Source organism: Passer domesticus, chromosome 3 (genome assembly GCF_036417665.1).
Source record: "Passer domesticus isolate bPasDom1 chromosome 3, bPasDom1.hap1, whole genome shotgun sequence".
Classification (NCBI taxonomy): Eukaryota; Metazoa; Chordata; class Aves; order Passeriformes; family Passeridae; genus Passer; species Passer domesticus.
This window is the reverse complement of record NC_087476.1, coordinates 55,262,259-55,282,749: the sequence shown is the minus strand read 5'-3', so window position 1 is coordinate 55,282,749 and position 20,491 is coordinate 55,262,259. Positions and strand designations below refer to the sequence as shown.

The window sequence follows — 20,491 nt, the reverse complement described above, 5'->3', positions numbered from 1 at the left end:
TTTGCGCAGCTAGAGTGGAGAGAGAGTTATATTTGTTTAAAGATTAGAAATGCAGAGGACTGTGTGGCTGTACCCTGCCTTTTTCCTGCCATCTCTGGATGCCTTCAAGTATATGTAGGAGCAACCCCCAGGGCACCAGGGACCACCAAGTACTTGGTTTCTTGGGCACTACTGGAATGTCATTTTAAATGATAGATGGCACAAAGGGGTTCTGCAGAGAAGTGGTGAGTCTGCAACATGGGGCAAGGCTGGAGGGCCCTCAGCCAGCTCAGGAATTGCTGTGGCTCATGAGACACTCAACTTCCCTGAAGGAAGATGAAGAACTTGTCCCAAGACCAGCTCAGTGACTTTGTTCCTACAGGCAAGGGTTTTGCACCATATTAAACAATTTCTGGCCAAGTCTGGATTGAAATGGAGTGTCCCAGCCAGGGGGGAGGGTCTCCTGCCTCCAGGAAGACTACTGCCCTCCCAACATGGTGGTCAAAACCACAGTGTGTGAGCAGGGAAAGGAGATGTCCATCAGAGCTGGGTCCAGAATAAGGAGACACCCCAAGCACCCCAGGATGTTCTCCTGTGTCACTGGGGCAAAGCTGAACCAAAAGGGGCAGGTGCTGGGGTCTCTTCCCTGAGGCTTTCACTGTTTCTAACCTTGCTCTGGTAACTCTTCTTCCTTTTCCCCACTAAGTGCTCAGGCCTCATCACTGTCCGAGATGGAGCAGGACGTTGTAGCTGTGTGCCACAGAGTTTGTCCCAGGCAGTGGCTTTGCCACTGATGGCAGCAGGGAGTGGGTTTTTTATGTGGCAGGAGGGAGCTTGGGATCCCTGCATGTGCTCACAGGTGGACAAAGCACAGCTCTGCCTGAACCACAACAGGGAGTAGGGCTGAGGAAAAAGAAGAAGTCTATGGAAACAAACTTCATGGACAAATGTGAAGTTCTGGGAAGCGGTGGGCAACAGCCAGAAACAAAAAAAAAAACAAAACAAAAACAAAAACAAACAAACAAACAAAAAAAACCCCCCAAAAAAACAACAAAAAAAACCCAAAAAAAACCAACAACAAAAACAAAACAAAACAAAACAAAACAAAAAAAAAAAAAAACAAAAAAAAAACCCCCAAAAAAATTGACAGTTTCCAGATTGATATTTACCCTCAGGGATATATTACATGACACTTGGGATTTCTATGCTGGATCACGGGACTTTGGCATGAGGATTTCCCTGCTGGAGACTGAGTCAGAAATTCAGCTGACATTTTCCAGTAGCATCAAGAAAGGCCTTTGCAATGGAGAACTTCACTATCAGAGCTTTTTCATGTCTGTCCTATTACTTTTCAGATTACAAGAAAGTTTATAGCAATTTAATTTTCAATATCTGGTCTTTCATACCATAAATCAATGCCCATGCTTATTCCTGTTTTTACTGACACATCACAATGGCTGAGTCATTCTGGCAGAAGGATTCAGCACTGATGAAGTGGCATGCTGCCACTTCCAATGACTTTAGTCCTGTTCTGTGTAGGCTGGGGAACATGAAAACACACAGACCTGGAAATTTGGTGTAGTTTTTCCTGACAAGCAAAGTCAGCTGTCTTCTGCCCCTGAAGTTTAATGTGCCTCTCAAATTATAATAGGTTGTGAGACCTCACAGCTGGTCACTGCTCCAGTAACTCACCTAAAGACCCTTGAATGCAAGCATGAACAATTTAAAAATAACACATTTAAAAGACATGGCATAAATTTGTTAGGATTTACTAAAAAAAAAAAAGGTGAAAAGAGTTTTTAATTTTTTCCTCTGTACTAGTGAGCATTTAAACAACACGTTCTCCTAGACCTATAGATCTCCAAGCTGTTTCAAAAGTTCAAAACCCCATAAAACAAAACAAAATTAATGTCATAAAAATATTGAAGTGAATGAGATTTTTAATTTGAAAACTGAAAACAGAAAGTCCTACTCTCTGATGGCCACAAAATGGGAGCAAAACACAAAACACAAGGTAGAGGTTCCCCCCATGGCAATCCCAGCTGCCTCTGAAGGATGTGAACCAGAGGATCCCTTTTCCCACGGGTCAGCAAATGTCCTAGGACAGAAGGCACCAGCTGGAGCAATGGCAGTGCTGTGACTTTACAGCATGAAAGAAAGTTTGTTTTAAATTAATTTATCAGTCATTTTGTGTAATACCCTGATTGGAACAAGGGAGGTCGGGGTTTTCCCATGGCTGCTCTCTCACCTGACTCCAGTGAGGTCACCTGGCAATTGCAGATTCTTCTGTGAGACCTCAGAGGTCCCAGTGTCCCAGCTAATGACACCCACGGTGTGTGAGGGTGCCCTGCTCCCCAGCATATGCTGGACAGCAGCCTTAGGGGGCATGCTGCAGTATTTGTCAGGAATGCCTTCATCTAAGCGAGGAAAGCCTCCCACTTCTCAGCCCAGTACTCAGTGTAATAGATGCTGGGAGGGAGGAGAAGTGATTGACTAAGTATTCAGAGTAGAACTTCCAAGGCCAGATAAAGTTGCTTCAAAGTTTGCTTTAAATAAAATATTAAATTAAAATGCTGCTTTAAGAACAACCAGGTAATATTAGTATCAAATTCCATCAAAATGCCAAAAAACACTAAGGGGCTTTTGTCAAACAGCAAATAGCAACAGGAAATGTCCCTGGCTGTGCACAGCAGGGAGGAAGAGGAACTGATCAATAGGGGACTAATGAGAGTACCAAACAATTGGATTGCCTCTGGCAGCTGTAGATGAGTATACAGAAAAACTCAATTTACAAGGTCAGAAGAGGACTCATGGAGCCTGCAAAGAAGTGGCATCAGATCATGCTTAAGAGATTAAGAATATTTTAGCTGAACAAATCTGCCCAGATGGAAAAACTTACAGAGATTGCAATGTTTGTTTCTTGGTATTTTCAGCATTTTTCTGAGGGAAGAAAAATGCTTTATTTTCCAAGAAAAGAAAGGTATGAGCACCTTCTCTTTAAAGGAAGGTTTCTGCTTCCGATTTTATTTTCAAAATAATGACTAATGCCAAACAAATATTATGGGATTTTTAGGACTTGCTAATTTTTTCTTTTTCATGCTTTGTTCCCTGTTTTGCAGGTGCTGCTACAACTGAAACTGCTGCATGGTTGAGTTAAACTGTTCCCAAAGTAGTTTCAGCCCAAATGGAAGCTGGAAATCCAAGTAATCATAAGGAAAACTTTGTTCTAACCCAAGCACAAGGTTAAGGTGCTTTTTCAGTTGTGTATCTAAACACCTACTGTTATCTCTAAGTGGATTTGCCAGGATTACTTACCACTGGCAGTTGAGATAACTGGAGGCATGAGACTGTTGCATTTGCTCTGAATTTACTTTAAATATTAAAATGACAGATTCTGTGAACTGAAGTTCAACCATCTGTACTCTTTCAAATGAATTTTGTGCTGTGGACTGTGTCTAAATATACAAGAAATTTTTTGTCTGGGTACATCTGTTTTTCATAGTGGAAAACATGATCCTAAAAGTAAATTTTCAGACAGGTTTGTCCTGATGTAGAATAAACTCAAGTCAATAAAACTACATTGGTATATCCCTAAGATCTCCCCCAGTGCTGAGTTTTACATTTGAAAATGAAGACTGAAGTTGCATTCTTGAATCTGTTACTCTTGCCACATCCCTTAGAAGGCTGATGGGACCTTGAATCTTTCAAGTCTGCTTTCCATAGTGCTAAAATCACAGGCAGCATTGCCAGTACACTTAGCAGGTTTGGGCTTAAGCCATGGGTTGAACAGGGCTCTGTTTCCATCACCAGCAGAAGGGAAAGTGTTGTAACAGACTCCTTGCAAGGACAAAATAACCTGCACATTAAAGAAATGGAACCTCTGAAGAGAAAATCAATCTGGTATTTGATGCTTTATATTTAGTCTATTTTATAAAATATCATTAGTGTAACTGAGTTTTAGAGATCACTGCAACTAAGATATGAAGTTTACAGATATGAAGAATGAAAAAATTTCCTGCTTGAAAACTGCAACATAAGTCCAGATGGTGCAAAATGGCTTTAGCATTACAGGAAATTGAAAGCATCTTTCTTTTTGAAGGCCAGAAACAAAGTTTCTTGCATAAAATATTATTACCTTCAGCATGCAAGGTTTTTGTTTTTGTTAAATTATTTCTCTCTCAGAACCTTATTTCCTACCCCTCAAATTGATCAAATCTAAATACAGTAAAAAGTAAAGAACTGTTGTAATACTTGGAAGTTCTCCCATCACCTCCTTTCTACGATGAATGGCTGTCTGGGTTTGTGCCGTAATTTCACCTGCATGAGCCTTGGCAGAAGTATGAAAGGAGAGAGCCAGGCAATGTTACCTCCACTGGGATCTCTATTTTCTCCCCTGAGGGGGAAGAGAAGAAGGACCCTTTTTCTATTTGGTTGCGAGGCTTTGTATGGTCCAAGTTTCTTCTGGTAACTGTTGAATTGAGAAGTAGGCAGTGTCACATGAACTCAACTCTTTGAGCTTCTTCTATAGGAAAATTAGCTTATCCATGCCAGTTTTATTACACTTGTATTGATAAAGGATCTAGAACAGTTTTCGCAGTACATTTTGGCAGAGGGATCACTAAAATCTTCCAGCTGAAAGGGCACTCTACAGTCCACTAAGGTCACTGGCAGCAGGTGCTTGGGCTCTTACTCCTTCCTGCCATGACATTATAACTAGCATGGCAAATCCAAAAGTCCTGGAATTGAAAGCAACAGATACAAATGGAAGGTGCTGCTCATCTGCAGGTGGATGAGGTGCTAAGTCTGCACTGCTTTTCCTCTGAAATGAAGCAATGCAGCACAACAGACATGGTGAAGTCGGGCTACCAGAACATGAGTAATTTCTGCATGACTCAGTTCTGGGATGGTTTGAAATGACCACACTGTACCCACTGCTTAAAATTAGTTCAGATCTCAAGGACTTGAAAGTGGTAAATGTGGCATCAATATTTAATGAAACCCCAGGGGAAATTTTGAGAATTACAAGGAGATAAATGTGCCTTATACACTGAGCAGATTAATGGGAAAACATCAGAAAATAGATAAATATGTCATATATGGAATGAATCAAGACGGCTTTTAGAGTAAAAGCTGTTGGAGCTATTTGAAGATACTAACAAACAGACAATTAAGGATGAGCTAGTCATCAAATCATTTTAACAATGTCTCTTCTCAAAGTGCATTAAAGAAATTAAGCAATTATGATTATAAAATTAGTAGATTAATAGGAAATGTAGAATTCCATAGATGTTTCTAAGTGATCATGAAAATAATGTGAAGACTTAGGAGACACTTTTCGTTGATAATATTGAATTGATCACAGTAGTCAAAGCTATGTCTACCAAGACCTGTAAAAATATTTTGTGAGAATATCAATAAATAATGCAATGGCTGAATAAATTCAATACTGATAAATACAAATCAATGCAAAACCTACCTTAATTGCACATTCACAATAATGGTCTGTCAATGAGCTATTGCTGCCCAGGAGAAAGATCTTGCAATCATTGTGAGTATTTCTCTGAAAATTTCAATTAGTTCAGGGCAATAATCAAAAAGCTAAACTGAATGTTATGAATTATTAGGAAAGAAATAGGAAATATAAGAGAAAACATCATCATGCCAGACTATATACAACTCTGGAATAATAACAATGTCTTCAGTTCTAGTCACATCAGTCCAGAAGGTCTGTCCTAAGGCACAAGACGTGTAATAATGGCCAGCAAGGATAAAAATACAGAAATATAAAATGATTCCCATATGAGAAGAAAACATGCTCTCAAATAGAAGAGAAATAGCAAGTGGGTTTTCTGTGTTAGTGAGGAGTTCTAAATTCAGCTAAGGTGCAAGGGATGAGAATAATTCCCTGTGCCAGGGGTGGGAAGGATACTGCTGAAGCATGAAAATTCCCTTGGGCTTTAAAAGAGCAATCTGCACACATTATCACCTTCAGTAGGCTCTTGTGAATTTACCAAGCCTACGATTGTATTTTTGTTGGTAATCTGATCTCAGCTTCATAACAATGCTTTTCCTGTATATGATCAAACAAATAGTACAGCAATTTTCCAAAGCCCAAGGAGTAAGGATAGCAAAGGTCATATGTTTTGTAAACTGGCCAAATGAAACATTTATAAAATTTCATATTTTAAAAGACAGAAAGAGCTTTACAGTTGGGGTTTCATAAAGTTGCTGTGGTTTTGGTATCAACCCACAGTGGATTTCCTGTCATCCATTCATCTCCCAAGACTTGTAAAGATTTTCCACCAACAAGCTCTTTCTGCAGTAAATTCCACAGGTTGATGATCTACTGTATACTAAACCCTTCTTCTGTTTGTGCCCTGCCAGCTTCTTCTAATGTCCCTTACTGTAGCACAATATTTTGATAGCATCCATGCTGTTGTAGCACCAAGGAATAACACAGACCCAGCTTGCTGGCGTGTCTTCAAGAACCATAATTTAATAGAAGATAAACAGGAAAGGAGCATAACAGAAAAGCAATATTAATGATACATTCTCTCCACATAACAACTTTGGTGCACTGGGAAGAACCAGACTTTCTCCTAGCTCTGGCAATGTTACTTCACCCCCAATCCCCAAAGTGGAAAAACAAAAGTGTAATTTCAATTGTAATTATTATTTGGGCAACGTTTTGTCCTGATCTAATAGCACACTAAAAAGGTTTTCCTTCAAAATAAGTATTTATTTTCTGCAATCACAATCTATCATGCATTATCTAGTTGGTCCAATGTATTGCATTTGACTCTCTGGTCTAGCTGAAATACATTGGCCCTGGGAGGGTGTAAATTACCCAGATTGCCTGCCTGTGAAGAGGGAATCTTGCCCAAGGCACCACATCTATGGCAGGCACAGCCACATGGCTATTCTTCCTTTGGAGGCCATGGTGCCTCAGCTGGAGGCAAATCATCTCTAGGGTGGGATTTGCAATGTCCTGTCTGAAAAACAGAGCTGCCCACCAACCTGTTTCTGGGAGCATCTCCCTGAGCTTGGCAGCCAAACATTTGGGGTTTGGCACAGCAATACCAGGACAGCTGTCAGTTTGAGTATCAGAGAGCTTGGCTCTTTGAGGAAGGCTTGCTACAGGGTGCTAAGAACCACGGTGTAGTATGAGCCTGGCCATTTCTGTGCACACTGTGGGTACAGATTCATGGCCAAGCAGGGCATAAGAGCAGCCCAAGCCACTCCACATTTTGCAGCCCAGCTCTGCTTCTGTGAGAGCTGGGACTATACCAAATAGTACTCAAGTCTTGCTGTGAAATAGGACTGAGTTTTTCTTTTGCTCATTAATTCACTTACAACTTCAACTGTCTTTTATTATCATCTGATGTCTCTTCTCTGCTCTTTGGAAATAATTTTCATTTTTGCTAATCAGGCTAGTAATCATAGCCTCCAGTTCCAGATGCAGCTTCCCACTCACAAAGTCCCTTAAGGGTTGATTGCTGGAAACTGGGAGGATGTGCCAGGGAAAGAAACACTCAGCTGCAGCAGCCACTGCTCCTACAAGCGGGAACATGGCTCTTTGTGCTATCTCAGTTCTTACAGTCACATGAGTAAAGCAGAGGTTTTGGTTTAAAGTAATATGTTAATGCATGTAAACTACAGCTATGTGTACCACCTGTTAAGACAGGAAACAGGTTTTCTATTCTCATTTGGCTCTGGAACCACAGAATATTCTGAGGTGGAGGGGGCCCATAAGGGAAACAGTCAAAACCAGACAGAAAATGTTGAGTTTCTCTAATGGATTTTTTTTGTCATAAAAAACAAACTTGGCTGAATATTCTTGCATATTTTTTTGCATGATTTTTGATCCCATAAAAAGCAACATTGTGACTTGTGGAATGAATTTGTAAGTATGCTTGCAGGTTTCTTTTGCCATTATTTAACAGTGTTTATCCCACAGGCTCAGAATAAGGTTTCTAAAGTTATTCAGTATTTGCCTCAGTATACTTTCATTTCTGTTAAAGCAAATGTGACACCCTGGTTATATGTTTCCCACAGACTGCTGGGGAAATTTACCTCACTTGGGTAGCAAGGGCATTTTCCATTTTTAAACACAGTCTAAAGTAGTCTGATTAAAAACAGGGCTATTTTAGACATCATGCCAGCAGCCCACTCTATAAACAACTGCCTAATAAATATTTACTGGTTCAGTTTTGGGATTCTACTTCTTTCTCTGTCCTTTCAATGGAGAAATCTGGGTGATGAAAGACCCTCATGAGGATTACTTTAATTTGAAATCAGATTCTCTAGATCTGGTGTCTCCTAGCCCAGTTTTGCTCAGCTCCTGGGTGTGCTGCCACTCTGACCCTCTTTTTCTCTCCAATAAAGTGCTTGATGGTGTTCACATGAATGAGCAAAATTCTTCTCGTCATGTAACTTACATGACATAGCCTTCTGCAGCAACAGCAGAACGAAGTGCATGCAAGTGCTTTGTGCATAACCTGGTGTGTCTGCTTGTACAATTGATAAAACTTTGAGATAGAGGCTAAATTAATTCTAATTTCTTTTGAAAGCTTCTTAATATATTTGTGTGATTTCCAGGCTAAGTGTTGAAAGAATTATGAAGTTTCTTTAATATCAGGGGAGTTTAACACAGGTGCTGCAACATGTTCACACCAGACTGTGCTAGGTCTATGTTGGGCTTGTGTTGATTTTTAAACTGGTCTTTAACACAAACCTCCAAATCTAAATAACATGGTTAGTGAAGGATGAATTTCACAAACAGCTGAACTGAGCATTCCCATTTGGCATAGCCCCCACCAGAGAAGCACTGCAGAATGGCTTCCAAGTAAACCAGAGGAAGGAGAAGACTACGTGCAATATGAAAATTTTATCTGTGTGTTCAGTGCCCATTGCCACAGGATTCCATTTGATTTTGTCCATAGGCTTCCTGTGCCACTGTGACTAATCCTCTGGGGCCAGCTGTGGCTAAAGCAAGCCTCTCTTTGGATTTCTCCAGAGTGAGGGAAGCAGACCGTGTGAAGAAAATGTCCAATATTTTGGCAGAGCCAAGTGCTCTGAGATTACATTCAAGGATAATGATTAACAAATGTTAGCTAACACTTCTCTGAAACCTCCTTAATCTAATTCTTGCAAGGACCAGTTTGAGTCTGGAATACAAATAATACCATTAATCCACTAATGCATAAGATAATGTAGTATTTGGATGGAAATGTCTGCTGGTGTGGAGAACAGCCCACATGACAGATGTGGATGTGGTGAGGCTGCTGGGCACATTGTGGCTTCCTCAGCTTGGAAACAAGGTCTCATGTTGCCAGCTGCCCTGTGCAGCTCTGATGGAGGCTGGATGAAGGATGAGATGGGGTGGCAGGAGGTCAGCAATGCAGGAATCACTGGCTCACACAGCGGGTGAACCAGCACTGCTGGAGGGGAGGGCAGGTGGCAGCTCAGCACCATGGAGACTTTGGTACCAGGAGACTATGGAGACTGACCCCCCTCCTCATAACTCATGGCTGCCCAACCAGCAGAGAGATTTTGGGATGGGGAGCATGTTAAAGCTTAGCTTAGTAGTTTGTAAAACCCCATTTTTTAACGTGTTAGGTAATAAACAGTCACTTTATGCTTTTGACTTGTGTATGTCCAGTTTGTGGAGTCTCTTTATGCCTGGTTAAAGATGCCCAAGCAAAGTGAGCTGAAAGAGAGGCCATAACACATTTTGAGCTAGAACCTGGTCATGTTCACTTTCCCAGCCCAGGTTTTCATGTGCTGGTGGTATAGGTTGCTGCCCCAGTTTGGCAGAGCACATTGCTCTACCGTGAGATCAGGCTCCCCATACACAGTCTTTTAGCCTCTATTCATGACCCTGATGACTTCACTGACTACAGAGAAGATCCCTTCCCTCTGATCCCATGGCCTCCAGCCTCTGTTGTTCCATCACACCCGCTAGTGTAAATTATGAATGTATACAAATTATTAATTCATGTGGACGATCCAGAAACACTACAGCAGTAAAAAACCCAGAGACTTAGTAAGCAATTATGAAGGACCATCACTGCAGTTATGAGAGATGAAAAGTGGTCTTCCAAGAGTCTGAGGTTACAGGATGGCAACAAGACAAAACAAGACAAATTGATCTGTGGCTTCTCTGTACTCATCTTTTCTGTAACTAAATCCATCACCAAATCCTGTGATGTTCCATAATATGTTTTGTCCATGTTATTTTCAAAGTAGTACACCCTTATATACTGAAAGTACAAAAACTGTCTAGTATATAACTAAGAAAGTTAATTTCCAGTCTCTCAAAAATGCATTACTTCATTTCCTTTATTGTGATCTTAAGGTACAAATTAAGTGTGTGTTCTCTGTCTTTTGGTGCCTTTCCTGTATCTCTAGAAAAAGTATTACCATGTCTACATGGAAAATTGTAGAACAAATATGTAACAGGCAGGTCACTGGCAATGTTATCTCGATGAGCAATGAATCTATTTTTCTAGGTTTTCTACATCTACCACTAAAAGCAGTTTCAGTCATGTTTCCTTGATTAAGATTTGCTTTAAGTGCAATGGAACTATATAGATTAGACTTGTTCCTGCACTTGAAGTTTTACTGGGATGGATGGATGGATGGATGGATGGATGGATGGATGGATGGATGGATAGATGAAATTAAGAATATCTGGACTTACTAAAAAATTAATCTCTTTTTTCCTTTTTGCACCTTCATTTTTGAAACACCTTCCTTACCTTTGCAGAATTATTAATTTAGGATGCTGCTTTTGCCATTCTCCACATATTCCCTTTGTTCGCAATCATTCTACAAACAATAGGATCCATCCCAGTCCAGTGATACATCCAATTTTAGAGCACAATATTAAAGAAGGTTTTAATTTATCAAATTATCATATTTACTTGATGATTCTGCCTGGTTTTGCTGTGGACCCTTTTTGTTAATTAACTTAAATAAATTTTCTGAGGTCTGTATTCCAGTTTCCTGTACTTAGCAAGAACGAGGTGTGATATTGCGGCCATCACCTCGAGCCATTTGCAAATATTCAGTCATCCATTTGTTTCTGGAGGAGGGCAGTTGGTTACCCACTCTGTTCTGCTGGCTGGCAGCAGGAATGCCTCAGAACTTAAGATCATTTGCAATTCATTTCCTGTACCTCTCTGCACATTTAAGGATTTGACTACTTATTCCACTTTGACAGAAGTTGGATAAATTAAGTGGTGTTTTAGCTTCATAAAAATTGTTTCAAGTCATGGTCATGTAATAGTTTAATTTGTGAAAACCTTTTGAAATTTTGATTCTTCTTTAAGTTTTCACATAGTAACAAGGGGTAACTTCTGAAAGTGATGAAAGTTCAGAGGACCTACACAGTGATAAATGGAGCTTCAAATGCACACTTTGTTGTTTTGCTTCTTCCTCCTCCTGTAGAGATCATCTCCCTGAGCTCTGCCTTGACTTTACCTTGACTTAGCCTCTATCCTGCAATATTTCTTGTAGCCCTTCACTTCAGCACTCTGCTAGTGACCACATGCTCATTCAGCCCTCTTCCTTGGATGTATCTGGTTGAAAAATGTGACTGGGAAATGGGACATTTGCCTGTACAGTACATCAGAGTGACAAATACAAGTGTTCATTATTTGACTGACCAGATACAGAGAACGCTATTGTTTTGCTTCATTGCATCCTCTATTCTTTTAACATTTGGACTTACTAGTTTTTTTTCACACTGGCAGCCACCTTTGAATTTTATCATTAGTTGCTGGTATTAGTTCTTTGTTTTGTTTCTCTGTCTTGTTTTTCTGAGTTATGACCAAAGTTAAATTGTATCAGCATGTTTTCTTCTTATCTTCTGAATGTTTCAGTACCTGAAGTTCTCTATATGGCTAAGAAAAGGAAAAAATAATTAAAGTAAAATGCATTCTGGAAATGCAATGTTTTCTCTGAGTTTCAGTTCAAATTGCAGTTTTGTTAAAAAAATCCCACCAGGATCTCTCAAGTCAATCTCGACCTCTAATCATCTCTGCCTTTCTTATATGAAAGTAAACCAACTTTTATTTCAGATAAGTTTCTACTGAAATCCCCATGTGTAATTTTTTAATTATCTCCTCTTAACTACCATAATTCTGCATTTTAGATTGGTTTAATCCTTAATCACCAAGAGCAAAAAGGGGCTTTATTTTCCAGCAATGAGGAGAGTTCCTTGAAGAAACAGTTCCACATCCCAGTCTTTGCTAATGCATTTTTCATCCAAGAGTCACTAAACAAAGAACATAAACAGCAGTGGGACCAGAGACCACAAACCAGCAGTCAAACTCCAGTCTCTAGCTGCAGAATTATTTGCTTATCAATGCCAGAGTGCCCTTTTTGCTATGCCAGGAATGGCAGGCATATCACTTTTTGTTTTCCCTTGTACTGTTCTAATTATTGCTCCACTATGAGTGTGTTTTATTCCTCAGCCCAGCCGTCTCTTGGGACTGATTTTCATTCAGTACAAATGTTCTCATTATAAAGGCTTAACATGAGGAGAATATAAATGAGAAGATGAGTGCATGCTAAGAAGTAGCTTATACAGAAACTATTGATCAAAGGAACAGCAGAGTAAAACACATGTCAGCATTAACGTGCTCCTATGTCCATGATTCAAACAGTTTCCAGTCCCATAAGAATAGTGGGACTCCTTGCCTCTGAAACCAGGCCAGGAAAAACTTTGTTTAATTGACAAAAAGAAGTGCAAAGCATTTCTATGGAAGATTATGGTACAGCACTAAAGAGCTCCTTGAAAGCATGTGCACCTTCATCAGTCTCAGAGATTACCCCGTCACTATGTGAACACTTACAGAAGAATCGAAATTCCAAAAGGTTTTCACAAATTAAATTATTACATGGCCATGACTTGACACAATTTTCATGAAGCTAAAACACCACTTAGTTTATCCAAATGCTCACTAATCACACAGTTGACCCATGTTATTTCTGGGAGCTGCTTTTGTCCAGTGGTTTTGGGCTGGATCAGACAGTAGTCACTGCCAGATGAAGACTTCAGTGAACAGTCATGTAAGCCCTCCTTCAACCTCTGGCCTGCTGAGCAAGACAGAGGTGTCTCTGCAAAGACATCAATCTCTTTGGGATTTCAGAAACAAGTTCTCCCCTCCTCCAAAGGGATGGAAACAGCTGAAAGCCACAGTGAGCAGTTCAGCCCCTCATTTTTTCAGGCCATTCTTTCATACCACTAACAGCTGAACAGAGGCAGAGGGTGTTCACTGATAAAATATCGTTTTGAAAAAGATCGTGCAAAACCAAGTCTGAGGCTAAAAGTAGAGTGAAGCAACCCTCAGGTGTTTGGCTACCAGGCTCCACCTGAGGCAAACAGATTTCTTCCTGCCTTCTACTGCAGCAAGCTCTGCAGGTAGTATTTAATCTGCAGTGAAAAAGTTTCAGTTTACACTTCATTCCACAAGCATATTCTTGGACATAACTGGAAAAAAATTAACTGTGTGTTTTTATTAAATTTCAACTTAAAAGTTCCATTGAGGGCAGCAGCCCTGCTCTTCTAATTTTCCTGCTTGCTGACTACATAAATGTGTAGGATATCTCTTAAGACTTTTAAAAAGTCACAATTCTAACAAGAATATGTGAGTCATGTCTAGACTGACATAAAAATGAAACAGTATCATTCTTGTCACCAGAATGAAGCATGGCTTACACTCTGATCCATAACACACTCACATGGTCTTTAGGCTAAAATAGCACACACAGAAGTGTGCACAGTTATAATCAGAAACTTCTACAAATATGTAATATGAAGCCTCTTCAATCCTAATTTACACACTGTATAACTTTGCCAAGAAGTAGTATTTTACCAAACAATTCAGTAGGACCATCAATAGACATACGGCATTATCCAGCGTGGGTCCCAATACCTGTATATGTGGACACAGCATTCAAATAATGATCTTAAGTTCCAATCCATTTCAGCTTTAGGTCACCTTCAATCAACTCAGAACCACCATTTAGCTTCGTTCTCACAAAGGCCTTGATGCACATTCAGCTGGTGCATTACCCCTCAGCTACCAGACTGAGCATCCCTATGCCACGTGCACCTGTGTTTGGAGACATGGGTTTCCACAGCAGTCTCCCTTCCTTCATCAGAGAATTGGTGTCTGTTAGTCAGGACTTACATGGATTTACTGTCTCTCTGGTTACTCTGCTGACTCTTAAACAGCTCTCATGCAAAACCCAACAGTGTAGGGAATTTATGGCATGGGTTGCTCAGATATCCAATGCATGCCTTCCACAATTTTTTTGGTCTATGCCTGGACCAAGCCTAGATGTCAAGAAGTTTCTCAATAAGTCATGTTCCAGCTAGATTAGTCCTGGAAGCTGTGCTACCACTTGTAAATCTGTCACAGACAGCTCTACAATCAGCAGTGTAGAAATACTCTTTGAGTTTGAGCAAACTGGAAGGTAGAACTGAAAACAAAACATGGACAAACTTGCATCATCTGCTTTGAAATGCCAACGCTTTCCTAGAATAACCTGTGCATCACTACCTTTAGACATTCCTCAGAAGAAGAGCTTATTTAAGAAACAGAATTGTTGTCTGAAAATGATTTGTAAATGTGAGAAAAGCAACATATTTGTTCTGGTGGGTGCATCTCTGAGCTTCACACCTACCTATATCAGGTTCAGTCCTTATGTATCTGCATTCTTTGGTGCTCATCTCACAGCTCCATACAAAAGATTTATCCTTCAATTTGGCAGCCAGGCTTCACTGCCAGTGGAAAAAAAAATCTTTGAGAAAGCAAGAAGAGTTGTCATATGAAAGTGAATCCAGATGCAAGAGGTTTTCCCCCCTATTGTTTTAAATTTTGAGCAAATTAACAGTCCTTCTTGTCAAAACCAGAGGTAAAGGCTATTTTAAGACAATGTGAATGGTTCAGAAACAAAAGCCTCGTTGATTTTCCTGTCTCAAAACATCTGAAAATTAAAGATGGGTTTGGATTGCTTAAACACAGGTATCCAGAGTCTTTTTAGAGGCTCTGGGGTGTCCCCTATCCCACAGTTCCTGATCCAGTAGAATGTCCCCTTTGTGGTTTGTGCCACATCTGGCAGCCACACTCCAGTACATATCAGATGATGCATTTGCTCAGGCCCTCAACTCTCCCAAACATTTTTCAGAGCTGCTATGCTTGATGCCATCCATAGGAACAGAATGAGCAGGCTCTCAAATAATGAGGTCACCTATCAAAGTGCCTGGACATAAATTCAGTGATTAATTTCCACAGTTTTACTTGAAATATGAGAACAATGGCTGTTACAAGCTTAACGATATAAAAAGGCCCTTAATCATGGAAACGGCTTGTATAGAGGAATGGGAGATGACAATCTATGATTCAGATATAATAGAATAAATTGTTTTCCTGTTTCCACAGCTGAGTGTCTGATTTTGTGTTCTTATATGCGAGCTGGATTCAAATTGCTTGATAGCCTATAAAAAGCTACCTTCCAATGATCTCCAGGGATTATTTGAGATTCAATTTTTTTTTTAAATCTATCATTCTAGAGCATTTTGAGACTACTTCTTCAACTCACACTTCAAGAGTGGACCTCTAGGAGGTTGTAACCAGCATTTATTTCTAAATCTGCCCTGCCCAGAACATAGATTAATCCCAAGAGTTTCAAAGATTTTTCCTTGAAAACAGTAATGACTTGGGCCTAGTTTATCTGCATGATTTCAGCAGCCAAGCTCCAGAGCAGTATGTTGGCACAACACCCTGCAGTCAACTTAATGATGTGATTCACTGGAGCACTATTTCTCTCCTGTAACCCTGGTACTTCAATGCACTTATTATTCAAGTCCATTTGAAAATAGGTGAAAATGTACACGGAGTGCAAAGGAAAAATATTTTATTGTGAACATGGCATGTAAAAGATGCATTTCAGAATATACTGTTATATATCAAATGAGGAAAAAAAAGCTCTGACGTGACATAAATGAGCAGTGTTTCAGACAAATGAAGAACATGCACACAGCTGTTCTAACAGCACAATTCTGATACCAATCACAACATATTATATAGCTTTTATGACAATTTTTATAAAAACTGCAAATATTGGACCTACTCCTGCACTGTTGTCCATCATCCAAATTTTCAGTGAATCTTGCAGGTGTGTGGAGGGAACAATGAGAGCAAACTGACACCCCACCTCAGGCAGTAGAAGGTAGAGATGGAGGAACATCAAAAACAAAAGACAAAACCACTGTTCTACAAAAGTAAAAAGGCAAATATTATCCCAAGGAATATTATTATTTGCACGAGAAATCTTAATTGCAGCATCCTGACTCCATGAAAGCCAATGAGAGTATGCCATTGAGATCAGTGGAGCCTGAATTTCATACTGAAATTTAAAACATTCTTGCTTTAGTGTAAACATCAGCAGCAACTAAATGTCAGCATCTTTACAAATATTCAAGTGCTGTTTAAAAAAACAATAAAAAACATATAATGCTAACCCAAAATGCCAGTACATATACAAAAGGCAGATAATTAAAAGAGGAATTTTTTCCCCAAATATACATTTTGAAGTATTTAAAACCACCAATTTTTTAGTACATCATTGTTAGGGAAGGAGTATATGAGAAAAAAACGGAATTATTTACAATGATAAAGGAAGGGCACAGTGTTTGCTCAGATCTATTTGAAACCAGTATTTTTCTGCTTTGGAGTCATGACATATACCTGCACACCCAAACAGGTTTCAATGCAGTGTTGAGAAGTGGCTACACTTCATTATTATGAAATATAATCCTTCTGTGCAAGTATTTCAGCATGATTCCTCATGAGCCATTTATACCCATTCACATTTTCAGTTAAAAAAACCCAAACAAACCAACCGGAAAAAATTCTTGCCACAATATTTTGTCTTTAAACAACCTGATGAGATTTTCCACAATGGTAATTTACAGTCATGCATTTGGAGACTCAGAGTCAATACAACTTTTCCATTTACTGTTGGAGTTGTGCCTGTCTTCAAAGAGTTCTTTGCTAATTTTTGTGCGGATCTCAGGACTCGTTAACAGCTCCTTTATCTGATTCAGTCTGGATAACAGGGCCTGTGTTTCTCTGCGTAAAGCTTCCTTTACTAAGTCTGCTTCATGGCTCTTTCCTAGAGGAAAACAACAATATAATACATTTTATAACAACTAATGTGATTTAGAATCATTAATGTTCAGAGATAAAGAGATCATATCTGGTTTAGACAGTAGTAAGTGCTCAGTGTGTCGCCCATACTGATTTTTTATAAAAAGGTATTTCATCAAAAAATATAATTTACATCAACAAATGCTACCAAAATGTAAAGAACAGTACAGCATCACATTTAAGGGAAACTCCTGCCTTATTACATACTGTGTAATAGTATCTGCGATGAGTATCTGCAGTGGTAATTTTTAGCTTGGTATTGACTGCTGTTGACTAGGAAACAGCACGTGCTCTCACACGGAGCAAGCAGCCCTGCAGCGCTGCCAAACCCTCGGGCACAGGGCATCGCTTCCACTTATGGCAAGGCTTCATCCACAGTCATCCACAACAATCCAATGACAAATGCAAAATGTTCAGTTTCTCCTCAAAAGCAAGAAAGGGATTCTTGGTATCAAGAGCAAGTGAAGACTGGAGCCGCCTGCTTCACCACTCTTGTCTTTTTTCCACCGTCCATCCCTCCCAGCATTCAGCAGATTTTCAGCAGTGTACGCACATATTAAACCAGTAGACAGTGTCCTTCAATTCAGAACAAACTTTTGATATGAGACTCACAAAGCAGAGTGCCTGACACCCAGCACCACTTTGCAAAATTCAGCAGGGAGCGGAACATGTTTTTGTAGTTGTTCTTGGTGGGATATTTGCTCCCAGGCTTTTTGCACAGTGCTCACTTGCTGTTATCATTGTCGTTCTCATTCTTGCTGCCGCTCGCTGCTTCCTCAGTTTTTGCAGGGCTCCCATCAGTCTGCCTGCTTTTGTTTTGTGTTTCTTCTAAATACTGCTGCACAGCCTTTAGCACTGCATTCTCCACCAGCCTTTTGCTGAGGCTCACCAGCTCTGCATCATCTGGCTCTGCTGCTTGCTTTTCACCTATGCATCACAACAGACAAGAGAAGGAATTCATTGCCATGCAAAGACAGTAGCTGTGATTGTATCAGAAGCTTCTGACTTGAGCTGGATTCTAAGGTATTAACCTCTTCCTGATTGTAAAAAGTATTTTTTCCCCACCCTCAAGCTCCAAACCAAAAGTGTTCCATAAAGATGTGTACAGCGTATTAGATCAAAGATATTTCACTGCTCATGTTTTTATAACACTCCAGCAATAGCCACTGCCTAACGTTATAAACCCTCATTCAGTGTAGAAGAGTAGGTGTGCAAATTTAATTTTTTTCTGGCCAACGATCACCAGTGACATCTGAGCAAAGATCACAGAATCACAGAATATTCTGAGTTGGAAGGGGCCAATAAGGATCATCAAATCTAACTCTTAAGTAAATGGCCATTAAGGGAATCAAACTCACAACCTTGGTATTATCAGCCCCATGCTCTGACCAACTGAGCCAATCTCAGGGTCAAATATAGCTTGAGGCATATTTACACTTTAGCAGCATTCCTAAATTTACGTGCACCACTTTGTGATTCTGCTTCATAAATTTAAATCTATTTATTCATTACTTGTAATTCAGGAGTTTCTTATAGGAAAAATTGCTAAAACACTCAAAGCACAGGTTACAAATATTTTTTCTTAACAAAGCATAAAGCTAACAAAAAACATATAGTCCCTCCCTGCCTCTCTTCTGTCTTTTATCTTAAAGCTCTAACATCAAAGGATTGCAAGTTCCAGCAGTACACTCTTAAATATCTGCTGATAAAAACGAGAAGCTGAAATTTCCATTTTGCTAAAACTTCACATGAATAACATATACGACAAACCAACTGTATGCATTGTGAGGATTCTCATACATCATTACATGTAATTTGAAATGGTATTTTTCCATGAAACATTTTCCTAATAAACTATAAACCCTACTGCAAAATCCTCCTTTCACAAAGAATTTGTTGCAGGAAAAGCAAATTTTATTGTCTAATTCTCATTGGTCATGCCATTTGCTATTTCACAGCCCCCTGCACTAGGTAAATAACTGTTTCCCTCCATCTGTATTTAAAGGTCATACATTTCATGTCCTCTTCAGGCATTTGCATTCTGTGACCAGTAATAAGAGGCTGCTTAGTCACACGCATCTGGTGAAAGAGATATTATTGTATGCTCTCAGTACAAAGCTTTGTACTGTTCAATTACCTAAATTTGTCATTTTTCATACATGTAAATTTATTAAAGTTTTCCAGCACATTTAGATAACAGTTATGACAGACTGTTATTAGTCTTCCTAGTGTACTGCACAACCTGGGAGTGATTTCACTGATAAAGCATAATTCATATGGGGATTCAAGGAGGAGAGAGAGAAGCAAACAAAACTCTTCATATTCAGAGGCAGTGCTTCTATTAGCTGTTAATCTGATCATTCTGCTCTGGAATAGTAGCTCTTCCAGTTCTGTTGGAACAGGAAGCATTGTTAGTATGGGCAAGGAAGAACTGTACTCTGCCCCTGAAGAATCATCAGACTACATCTTGGTAAAGATTTCTTTACATTTTGGAGAAAGTGTAGATAAATATTCTAAAGATATTAAAAAGAATATCTGGGGGGATAGTTCTGGTTAAAACCAAACATAAGAATACATCATAAGCAAGTATTATAAGAATGTAAATATAAGAATGCATTGAAAACAGAATTATCATTTCCAAGGAGAAACCTTTCAGGCTACCATGCAACGGAGGCAGAGGAACTATTCCCAAAACCAAACAGCTACATACTCCACATTCTCTGACTCACTGCTTACCATATCACTATCTCTAAATCCTGGGTCTAAGTTTATCCCTTAACTTACAGGAAGGAGGGACTTAATTCAGGCTCTTTTCTCTCAGGGCACCCAAGGTATTTATGAGCAGCATCTCCTCACAGCTTTTCTGAATTGATCCCACATACTCCTTTGAATGAAGCCTTTTGATTACTGATTTCCTTTGCTTCTAGTAAAGATGCTCAAAAATGTGTTGATTGCCCTGTTCTACTTAGTCACTAGAAAAAGTAATTAAAATACTTAAAGATTATTTAAAATAAAACTGGTTTCCAGTTGCAGAGTTTCTTGCTTTTCAGAATTGCTTGTGGGTCATGGAAATCATTACTCACACAGTTCTAATGATCTATCCATGCAACTCAGGAAAAAAGTCAATGGGAAATATGGTGCTTGGCCACTCTCACACTTGACCCTGTAGTGCTTAATATGCAGAATATGACTAATCAGTCACAGAGGCCTCCTGATACCACACAACAGTACTGATTATATTTACTCACAGTGTAATTTTAGTTGTAGTACATCATGCATTAGGGTCT

At 39.5% G+C, this 20,491-nt stretch overlaps 1 protein-coding gene across 3 annotated transcripts in view; it reads right to left on the bottom strand.

Moving 5' to 3' along the window:
- Positions 1-15,892: 15,892 nt before the first annotated feature.
- AKAP7 (A-kinase anchoring protein 7) overlaps positions 15,893-20,491 on the bottom strand; it is a 79,435-nt gene continuing 74,836 nt past the window's right edge. For 2 of the 3 annotated variants that reach the window (XM_064413191.1, XM_064413193.1), the window contains one exon: positions 15,893-18,131. In XM_064413191.1, the coding sequence (XP_064269261.1) occupies positions 17,929-18,131 (203 nt within the window). In that variant the 3' untranslated portion in view covers positions 15,893-17,928. The remainder of the gene's footprint in view (positions 18,132-20,491) is intronic. The other variant, XM_064413192.1, reaches the window with a different exon arrangement.